At 56.8% G+C, this 10880-nt stretch overlaps 1 protein-coding gene across 1 annotated transcript; it reads left to right on the top strand.

Moving 5' to 3' along the window:
- NAT16 (N-acetyltransferase 16 (putative)) lies at positions 1 to 7581 on the top strand. Its single transcript, XM_008698519.2, is given in 8 exon segments — positions 1 to 102; positions 3634 to 3932; positions 3935 to 4003; positions 4006 to 4019; positions 4785 to 4911; positions 4914 to 4990; positions 5600 to 5856; positions 5858 to 7581. Coding segments are annotated over 7 exon segments (1143 nt in total). The 5' UTR covers positions 1 to 102; positions 3634 to 3637; the 3' UTR covers positions 6162 to 7581.
- Positions 7582 to 10880: the final 3299 nt, after the last annotated feature.

Genomic DNA, 10880 nt, shown 5'->3' with positions numbered 1-10880 from the left:
TCGGGACTCCGAGGTGACCCCTCTCCCGGCACCGTTCGCTGTCCTCGTGGCCGGCCCCTCTCCGTGTCTCGGCATCCCGGCCCGGGCTCCGGCTCCGGCGAGGTAGGGGGCCACGGGCCTGGGAGCTGGGGGCTGGCGTGCTCCTCCTCCGCGGAATGGGGGCAACAGAAGGCCACCGCCCCCCAGGGGAAGACAGCCGCTGCGCCCCCTACAGCCCTACCCTCCCGGTCCGGTGACCTAGATAACTGGGACCGGGACTTTGCCTAGATGTTCAGAGGCACTTTCCTATCCGTCATCCCTCCCCCATCCCGTCGCCATTGCTCTCCCACCTGTCCCCAGAGCCTGGCGCCCACGGGACCCCTGCCAAGTAGACAGCTTCCTTCCGAAGCTCTCTCCCGCCTGCCCCCCTCACTCCCCACTTCTCGAAAGGGACAGAGGAAAGACTGGGGAAGACCCTCCAGTACAGCCCCCTAATCCATGGCTGTGGCCCTGGGGCATCCCCCACCGCTCCTTGGTCTGTCTTCCTCATCCTCTGCCTCTGCCCCATTTCATCTTGTCTCCCCTGCTTCTGTTCCCAAGGTCTCTATTCTCTTCCAGACTCTTTTTCTGGCTTTCTCCTCCGCTTGACCCCTTCCCTCATTGCACACCGTGGGGAGAAGGGGGTGTGTCGCCGCTTTCTATTTATGGTCTCCCTGGAGAGGGGGTGCAGTGCTAGGACTTTTTTGGCATCTGCTGGGCCCTGAGTCACGAGGTGTCATGTCTGTGTCTGCTATCCGTGCCTCCTCCCACTCCCCTCTCCCATCCTCTCCTGCCCTGCACCTCCCTGTCCGCCTTTGTCTCCTTCCTGCCTCCCTTCCTGTCCTTTTCGCTCTCTTCTTTGGGCGCTTTGTGTAGCTGCCGTCTCTTTGTCTCCGCCTGTCTGCTCTCTGCTCCCTCTGCTCCTTCTCCTCCCTCTTCCAGCTCCGTGAAGCTGTCGACCTCAAGGGCATCAATATTTCAGGTGTGTGGGGTGCGGTGGAGATGGGGTGGGGGCCTCCCAGCATGCCCAGCGAGGACTATAATCATCCCCTCCCAGAGTGATCATTCATATTTATAAGATGGAAAGAATGGATCCAAGGATGCAGGGATATGGAGGGCAGGGGAAACGCTGCCCCTCTTCCTGGAGCTCGGTCCAGAAGACGCCTGAACTACATCTCCCACAGTGCCCTGCAGGCACAGGGCTGCCTCTGCCTAGACACCTTAAGGGAATGATAGTTCAAGGAGCCAGGTTGGAGGGCACTGTTCTGAGGCATGGGAAGGGATCAGAGTGTGGAGCCAGGGTTGCGGGGCCAGCCTGGACCCCCTGGCCTGCTTTGTTCCCAGCACCCACCTCCCCAAGAGTTTAAGGAACTTGGAACATTTGTGTCCACCCCCCCCCCAAAAAGGGAATAGGTATAGAGGAGTGCCCGGGAAGAAAATGAGAGAGATGAATTTGCAAGCTCTTCCTTCTTTCCTGTGCCCCCCTTACAAACAACCTTATCCAAGACATAGGTAGACGCACCCTTTGGAAAGAGTCTCTCCCATCTTGAAAGCAAAGGAGGGTAACGGAGGCCTAATGTCTTGAATTAGTTGGATGTGTCCCTGTCTATAGGTTGCTCACATTCTGTCCCTTTTGGGGGCAGTGGGGAGTTGCTGAGCTCAGCACAGAACTACCAGCTAGTATTATTCGGGGACCCGTGAACAGCTGGTGAGGTTGCCTGGAAATGTAGACGGAAGCCACAAGCTAACTTGCTCATTTCTGAGACCCATCATTCCCAGAGCCTGCCACACGGAATCTGATGCCTGAGCCGGGCCCAGACTTGTTGTTGGCATGGAAGGGCTGACAGTGGGGGGAGGGCACTGGGGTTTCCTCCCAGGATCCCATCTCTGGTTCTTAGCTTTTAGTATTTGGGACCTTTGATTCCTGCCAAGGAAGGACCCAGTAATTCCTATCCATGCTCTTCAGGCTGGGTTTGGAGATCCAGATACACCAAAAAGAGGTCTCCCCCACTGGACTGGGAGCCAGGAAAACTTAGCCTTTAGCCTGGCTCTATCCAAGTCACCTTAGGCCAGATCTTAGCCTCCTTGGGTGTCTCTTTCCTCATCGTGAAAGAAGTGGGTTGAACCTAATGGTCTCTGGTGGCTCTACCAGGGGCTCTAAGACCCTCTGAGTCTGTGCTTCCCCTGCTCTCTGATGATACTGGTCTGATGCTGTCACCTCATCCAGGTAAGGATTACCTGGGAGGGCCTTAGACATCAGCATCAGGCTGAAAAGAAAGAGGGAGATGCGGCTCTTGTCTTGAAGCTTTGTCTGTATAGCAAGCATGCTGTGTTTGTGTAAGCTATGTTTATGGCATAGGAGCCAAGACCATCCCTAAACTCCTTGGTGCCATTGTTTGTCCCCTCTCCCAAACCTAAGTCATGTTCTTGTTTGGAAAAAAAAAAAATCCAACAAAATCAATATCATCGCCCACAAAGTAGCTGGTATATGTGTCCCCTGGGATGTTGGTTAATGAGGCTTAAGGTAGGTTATATGAAGGGACTATTATAACTGGCTGAACGAGAGGAAGGGGATTTAATTGGTTGATTTGGAGGAGAAAGGTCTGGAAATGAAGAGTCATTAGGACTTGGGGAGGGGGCTTTCTCTCGGCCCTGTCTCTGGCAGGGAAAGCCGAAAAGCTGGAGGCCAAATGGTGCCAGATTCAGAGGAGTTGACCCAAAAATGAGAATAGGAAGGACACAGAAAGTCTTAAGTAGGAGATAGGCTAAGAATTATAGGAAGAAATTAGAAAGAAGAACAGAGGGAGAGAGAAAATCAGAAGAGACTCTCTGGAGGGAAGGTAAATGGATGAGGGGCATAGGTGACCTTTGTGGGCATTTTGTTCGCAGGAGCTCCAACAGAGCCCTTCCCCAAATGATCAGCTAGCCCTGGAGTGGAGCGAGGTCTCCCTACAGAGAAGGAGGGAGCAAACTCCAGCAGGAGGAAGGCAAAGGCAGGGTTTGTTCTTTTATTAGCCTGGGAGGAACGACTTGAAATTTTCTAGTGGAGCTATCCATCTGTCCACTCCTCTGCCTTATGTTTGAATGTACATGTCAGAGGGGGAAGTGGAGGGTACTGGAGTGGCAATAGGGGGAAGATCTGGAGTTTACACCCCCCCCTTGCCCTGGTATTGTGACTGGCAGTGGTAGGAAGGTGGGGGGGATTAAACCCTTTGTTTTTCCCAAAGACCCCTTTTGTAGGGGGAGTGGAGATGATGGTTTCTCATGTTCTTGCAGAGGTCTTGGAGAGGTGGGGAGACCCTTTCAATTTTCTACCCTTCCAAGGGCCTTCTGCCTCTTGTCTGAGTCCCTGGGGCAACCAGGGGTGAAGGGGATCTCGGGACGGTCTCTGAGGAGCTCATGGGGTTCCTGATTTATGACTGTTGAGGAATACCCTGGTAGGATTGGGAGCTCTGGGAGCTGGTCAGAGCTGGAGGCCCTGTATTCCCAGGGTCTGTGTGGAGAGCAGAAGAGAAGGTGTATTTGTGTAGGAAAGGGCTGTGGGGACTGGGTGTATGGGGGGCCACATGTGGACACGGGCTCTGCCCACAATGCTGGGTTGTCTCTTTTCCGCAGGGTAATGAAGCTGGAAGCCAGGTGTGGTGCAGCCAGCTCAGAGGTCCCTAAGCCTGAAAAGGAGGCCGAGCCAGATGCGGAACCACACTCCGACACCTGGCCACAGGAGGCTGCGGCCAAGTCCAGGTCCGGATGGGGGCTTGAGGCTGAGACTGAGACCCTGGGGGTTGAATCAGGGCCTGAGGCCAAGGCCAAGTCCTTGGGGGCCAACCCCAGGTCCGGATCGGGGCCTGAGGCTAAGGCTGAGCCGTGGGACTTCGTGGTGGCCACAGAAGGAGAGTTTGAGGAGATGCTGGCCATCTCCTCGACTACCTTCTCAGCCGCTACCACAGCCGGCTCCGGGATCCCGACCGCACCGTGGTGCCGGCCAAGCTAACGGAGGAGTGGTGAGAGCCGGGGCCCAGGTGAAAAGAGGGTGAAGCTACGTTTGGGTGATTGGGATCTTAGGAAAGGGAGGAGGCGAGCCTCTCCCCCAGCTCTCAGAGCCTCTCCCCCGGCTCTCGTCCGGATGCTGAGGAGCCAGTCTGCTTTGGAACCAGAGTAGGGTCTGCGGATCCACGGGCCCAGCCAATGAGCGTAGAACGGAGTACGTGTAGTACTCGGAATAGCGGAGGAACCGGAGGGAGGGACTGGAGACAGCTTCGGTATTTGAAGATTCGTTTGAGGAGTTTCTGGGGGCAGGAGCATAAAAAGAAGAGAGCAAGCAAGAGAAGGTAGACTGGAGGTGAGAGCAGGAGTGGGGTCAGGGCCCCTGAGTGGACTGAACTCTCTCAGAAAGACCACCTGGACTCGGCGAGCCGTACCGGCTCCTAGAGGGGCCGGGGCGGAGCTAAGGAGAAGGGGGCGTGGCCGGGGCTAGGGGCGTAGCAAGCTCCTGGGGGTGGAGCCAAGGAAAGGGGTGTGGCGATGCTCAGGGGCCGGGTACAAGCTTTGCTGGACCGTCTCAAGAGGTGGAAGAGACCCGGACGAATGGGCGTTCTGCCGGCTCTGGAATTCGAGACGCTAGTGCTGAGATCTCCCTGGGCAGGCCCGGGTCTGGCCTGGCGCCCGGGGTGGTGATGACGGAGTGCTCAGCGTGTGGGAAGAGGCGAGTCCTGTGAGCCGAGAGCCCCGGCAGGGGCGGAGGGCCCCCTAACGGCCTTGGTCCGCAGATCGCTCTGGAGTCGGTGCACGTGATCGACCCCAGGGAGGCCAAGCTGGTGGAGGGGCTGCGCGTGGCGCCCTGGGAGTGCGGCAAGGGCGTCGCGGGGCTTCTGCTGGCCAAGCGACAGCATCCGGGGTTAAGGTGGCACAGCTCACCTGGGACGACCAGCTGGGCCCCCGGGAGCTGAAGAAATACCGCCTAATCACCAAGCAGGTGAGAAAGGCTCTGGAGCTCAGCTAGCCAGGCGTCCTCCCCACTAGCCCAGTCACCGGCTTGCTTTCTCCGCTGGCTTTGCCGAGTGGGGGCGCCCGTGAGCTCTGCCCCGGGACTCCCAGTCCTTACCCAGGCCTTTTTGCCCAGCGGCAGTCAAAAAGCTCCCGACTCCCAGCGGTCAAACCCTCAGTCCTTACTCCAGATGGCTGGGGGGAGCCCAGGCGTCCGGAGTTCCGTGACCCTGCCTCCCCTCTATTGATCCTGCCTCCCTTCAGGGACCCAAAGATCCTAATCTGAGCCTTTGTCCTTTCCCTCCGTCTCCCCTATCCTACCGACTGATCTGTTATCCTCCCTTCCCCTCCCCTTGGAGACCCAGGGCCCCACACTGACTCCGCCCCTCCTTGGGGATCCAGGCACAGATTCCGAGGCCTGGCCCCTGGCCGGGGGCAGGCTTTCACCTACCCCAATCCACCTGGCCCGGCATGGTTGGTCCTTCCGAGGGGCCCTACTGGGATCCCGTGGGTGTGAATGTGGGAGTGAAGATGCCGAGAGGCGCTGGGCTCTCCAAGCCTCCTCTGCCCACCCCGCGCTCACCCTTGCCCCCCGCAGGGCATTCTTTTGGTCGGATTCAACGCCTCAACGCTACTGGCTGGGCTGGGCGTGCGGCTGACGGCGCTGAGGGCCTCTGGCACCTTCTCGCGGCTGCCCACCGAGGCCGTGTCGGAGGCTGGTGGCAACGTGGCACGCCTCCTGCTGTCGCCCTCCGTGCAGCGCGACGTGCTTCCGGGCGGGACCATCATCCAGGACTGGCAGCCCTATCGACCGAGTGAGAGCAACCTGCACCTGCTGGCGGTCAAGGGCCTGGAGGGCGCGTGGACAGCCGCGCGTGCTCACGCTGTGCACGCGCCCCTTCCCCATCCCACAGGGTGGTGACGACACGTGGCGCTACCTCAACATCAACGCCTTCGGCAGCGACGGCTTGCAGGTGCAGAGCCAGCCTTTGTGGCACCTGCAGCGCCAGGCCCTGCGCGTCGCCGGCCTCATCGTCATGTGCCAGCTTTTCCTAGAGCTCCAGTTATGGTCACAGCTGGCTGACTTCTGCCAGGACGGCTTGGGGCTCGAGCCGGTCAAGGGTTATACAGAGCAGTACCTGCTGGAGGCCGACATCTAGGGCCTCTCCTATAGCAGTGGAGAGAAGACACCCTTTAGATCCGCGCTCCGGCGCTGATCTCCAAGAAAGCCCTGCCCTCCACGTTTGCGAGTTCCGCCTCCTCCCCCTGCGCTCCGCGGTCGGCTCCGAAGCCTAACTTTACTGGGAGCGCCCTCCCTAAACTCTTACCCTTACTTCTTGCCTCTAGCGCCCCCAAAAGCTGCTGCCCACGCCTTGATCCGAACTGCCGGGTTTGGGGGAGGCGCTTGCGCTGCTGTTGTTCACCCTTTCCCCCTTACCGGCCAAAGAATGGGTTCCTTCCCCGGCTTCAGAGCCTTTCCTTGTCCGTCACCCTGGCCTGACTGAACTCTGCGCTTCCTGGCTTCTCCCTTCTGCCCCCTCGCGGGTGGAAGCCGGCAGAAGGATGTGCTACCCTCAGCGGCCCAAGACCTATTACTTTTCTTCTACCCTTTCCCAAGCTCTCAGAGCTTGCCCCGCACTCCCCTCCTTGCCTCGCTCTCAGCCTCCTGTGCGGGCTTCTTCCTCAGCGTCCTCTCCCTCCATTCCTCTTCCCCCATGACCTTTTCATCACCCGCCCTTTGTGCAATACGGAGAGAGAGAGAGCCTGTCAATGAACTAGAATTATAATGCCCTGTTGACCCTCTGGGGACGCATCTTTCCAAGCCTGCTCCCTCTGACGGGTTTCCTCCAACTTTGCACCATGTTGCTATTTCAGACGCCCCCTTCCCATGCCCCCAACCAGCGGCCTGAACCAGGCCATGGACCAGCGTTGTTGAGCTGGAGAGTCTGGTGTGGGGAGGGCAGATCCCTCAGCCCAGTATGGGGCTGTCTTCTGGTTCTAACCAGGCTGCGTTCTAGCACCACTGGAACCCCCCCCCCTCCAGATATTTCTGGACATCCCTCCCTTTCTTCTGATTTCTTGATGCTTTATGGACTTTGGCAGTTTCCTATTTGAATGCAAGTAGTAACAGCTGCAATTGCACAGCGCTGTCTTCCTGCACTGGATCCTCACGTCTACCACAGAGGGAGGAAACAGAGGCTCTCAAAGATCAAAGTGACTTCGAAGTCATTCAGAGTAGCTGGGAGCCTGGCAGGGACTAGAACTCAGGCGTCCCAAGCCCTGAGCACGCCTCAGAACCGCACTCTGTGTGACCGTGAGTGCTTGAACTTCTTGTTGAACGATGGACAGTTGGTGGGGATCTGTTGACAGCAAGCACAGGGGGCGCTGGGGTTGGAATCAAAGACGTGGGCAGAGGAGGGCGCCTGGACGTGGAAGAAGGTGGGCAAAGAGGACAGCTGCTGCCTCATCACTCCCCCCAGTTCTGGTTCTGCTGCCTTGCTTGGCTGCCTTCTGCCATGCTGCCACCCTCCCTGTCACTTCAACCGTGGCTGTATTGCAATAAAACGGACCCTTAGCCCACCCTCTGTGTCTGTTTCACTTCTCAGTGGGGGAGGGATGAGACGCATTATCCTCCCCCCACCCCCCCTTCCCCAGCAGCCTGTATTAGAGAGGATCTCTAAGCCCTGTGGCAATGGGGCTAATGACTTCCTGGAGCTGGAGAGGGCTGCCGGCCGCTGCGCGCCCCCACCCCCACCCCAGCTAAGCGGCAGAAAGAAGCGGTTGCTCAGGAGCGAGGAGGGCAGCTGCGCGGCGCCCTGACAAGCCCGGGTCTCTCTTTCCCCTGGACCTGGGAGTCCGCAGCTATCCAAATCCTGTGGGCTTCTCTCCCAAGTTCCCCTTGGCATCCAGGACCGGCCTCCCTCGGCCCCACAATCCAGGCGTCTAACTCCCCGCTCTCGGCTCTTTTGGCCAGAGCGCTCGCTTTCCGGATTCCTGGGTGGGCACCGCGCGGAAGGGGGAGGAGGTGGTTGGGAGCTTGGGCACCGCCCCCCGGGAGCCGAGCTCCCGAGCGCCGGAGACTGCGATTCCGAAAAGTAACACGCGGGGGCGCCAGGACGCGCGGACGCAGGCGAGGCAGCGCAAGGTGGTTTCCGTCCGTGTGAGTGTGTCCATGGGCGTCTTTGTGTGTCTGCGTTTCTGTACATGTGTGTACGAGTCACAGGGTGTCCGGGTGGGATGTATTCGGAACAACGTGCCTGGTGTACCCCAGAATCAGGTACTCCAAGTGGCTTTTTGATGAGGAGGATGCTTGATATGTTACTATGTATGTGTGGATGGGGAGGTAGGTAACTGTGTATCGTCGTGTGTGCAAGGCGTCGCCTGTGAGTCCCTGAAACCGCATCTTGGATTTTTGAAGTCACATTCCCTCAGGGTTTTTACCCCCTCTCACCATCCCATGTAAAAGGAAGGAGGGCTCTCAATGCAAATCTCCATTACTCTGGTCACATCTTAAGCATGTGTCCGAGTGACACTGCCAAGCTAGGTGTGATACTGTGTTTGTGTAAGTGGGTGTGTCTCAGAATATCAGTGTAACTCTGAATAACAGTATGTTTGTATGTGACAGGTGGATGTTGGAGGAGGCTGGGTCAGAATTATGAAAGTACACAATTTGTTTTCTCTGGTTAATTTGTGAATATCACCTTCATGGCGTGTGTGTTTTCCCTTCTCAGTCTCTCCAGAAGCTGTCTCTCTTTGTGTCTCCCCTCATCTCTGTCTCTTTTTCTCTCTATCTCATTCTCTTGGTGACTCATCTCTGCGGCTTTGCCCTCCTCCGGCTTGCTGGGTCTCCCATCCCCCACTCAGGAGTGGGTGGGGGTATGAGAGAATGGGACCCTGGAACTGAAAACCAGGGTGAACACCCCCTTCCTATTACTCGTCATTGCCAGATCCACCAGTGGCCCCCAGCCCCCTCTCAGTCCCCTCCCCAGGACTCCCCACTCTCTTGAACTGGGCTGAGCAGGGGATAGGGCAATGATGCTTTTCAATGGGGCCATTTTCAGGAGGAGCTTCAGCACCTTCTTTCAATTCAAAGTGGAGACCCCTGCCCCTCTCATAAAGTGCCCCCCTCCCTGCCTGTCCCCCCATCGCTGACGCAATGAAAGGCTGCAGAGGTGAGTCACCGGTTGGGGGGAAGGGAGAGATGGGGGGACGGTGAGCTGCGGGGTCTCCAAGCCCCTGCCCTCTTTTTTCTCTTCTAAACCTTCTCAGGGAAAAGACACAGTGCTCTGTCCACACCCCTCCCCTGGCTTTTCAAATCTTCAGTTTGGATCACTACTCCATTGGACCCCCTCTTCTCCTGCTGCCCTCTTGGAGAGTATGAGAGATTCAGAAACAAAGACAGAGAGAAGGAGTTATACAAATAACTCAGAGCAAACACCAGGCATCCCCTCTCTCCAGGTCCCCATCTCAGCATTGCCTTTTCCAGCTCTGTCTCTCCATTCTCTATCTTTCCTGCCATCTCCCTCCTCTACCTATTCCAGGCAACCGTCCCCAGCCCAAGCCCCTAGAGGCAGCAGAGTATGAAGGGCATAGCACATCTCTGAGAGGTGGGGTGTGTGTGAACAAGCAGACCCAAGTAGGGAATTGAGATGAAGAAAGGCAGAAAGAGACCCAGAGAATCAGAGTCCATGCAGACATGATCTAGATTGTGGAATCACCAAGCCTATTGCCACGGGTGCCCTGGCTTCCACCTTGCTGCCCCCCTCCCCCACCCCATGCTGACTGAGATTCTTAGGATGTCAGTGTCTGAGAACCCCCCCTGGGCTTCTGGGCTGAGTGGAGGAAGGAAGGGGTGAAGAGTTGGGGAAGAATGGAAGAATAGAGGAGCACTCTGAAAACAAGGGGACAAGGACCCGAACTTGGGGGCTGCAGATGAGTGGCTTTACTGCACAGAAATCTAGAGATGGTGAATATGGGGGAGGGGTAGGCAAGATCAAAGACACAGAGACATCCACATAACTTCTAAGGATTCAGAGAAATGCACAAAGATGCATGTGTACACACACACACACACACACACACACACACACACACACTATTGACACACCAACCAGGCTCACTTTTCAGACACCAGCAGATGCCCAGACTGGATGCACTCAAAGTCTCCCAATCACACAGGTATACAGACACTGAGAAGGATCGAAACCCACACGCACTCATACAATGACATCTGGAAACAGGCAAAAACATGGCCACACATATTGCAAGAGAAGACTTCATATTTAAAGTGGATCACTGTCATGTCCATCCACTCTATCTGATTAAATACACACTTGGTCTTCCAACTCCCTTTCTCCCCCCATATGTTTCATTAAACACTGCACACACACAAACACACACGCACACACATGTACATGCACACATAAGTGCGTGTGTGCGTACACAAGCCCACAGGAACGCAAAACGTTTCTCTAGGTGCCTTTCTCCCCTCATCTCACACTTAGTTGTTAGCCCCATCAGCCTCTCAGTCTGCCCCCCTTGGCTCCTTCCCTCCCCTCTTCCTTCTCTCTTGGATAGCTTCCCCTCCCCCCTCCAGATGTCTGAGCCATCTCTCTGATTCATCCTCCTCGGGAAGGTAACGTGACCCCCTCCCCATTCCACTGCTCACAGTAACCAGGCTGGGAAGATAAAGGAAAGAAGAAGAGGAGGAGAAAGGAGGGGAGACCCCAGGTTAGGGAGTGGTCCCAGACAGTTGTGTGTGTTGGGGGTGGTGGCGAGGCACAGCGTTGGGGTCTGTTGCCCCTCCTCTCTCTGCTTTCTTTGGTATCTCCACAGTCACCTTGGTTCTCAGTGCTGTGTTGGTTTTTTTTTTTTTTTTT

Source organism: Ursus maritimus, unplaced genomic scaffold (genome assembly GCF_017311325.1).
Source record: "Ursus maritimus isolate PB19 unplaced genomic scaffold, ASM1731132v1 scaffold_2, whole genome shotgun sequence".
NCBI classification, from domain to species: domain Eukaryota; kingdom Metazoa; phylum Chordata; class Mammalia; order Carnivora; family Ursidae; genus Ursus; species Ursus maritimus.
This window is presented reverse-complemented; position numbering and strand designations above follow the sequence as displayed.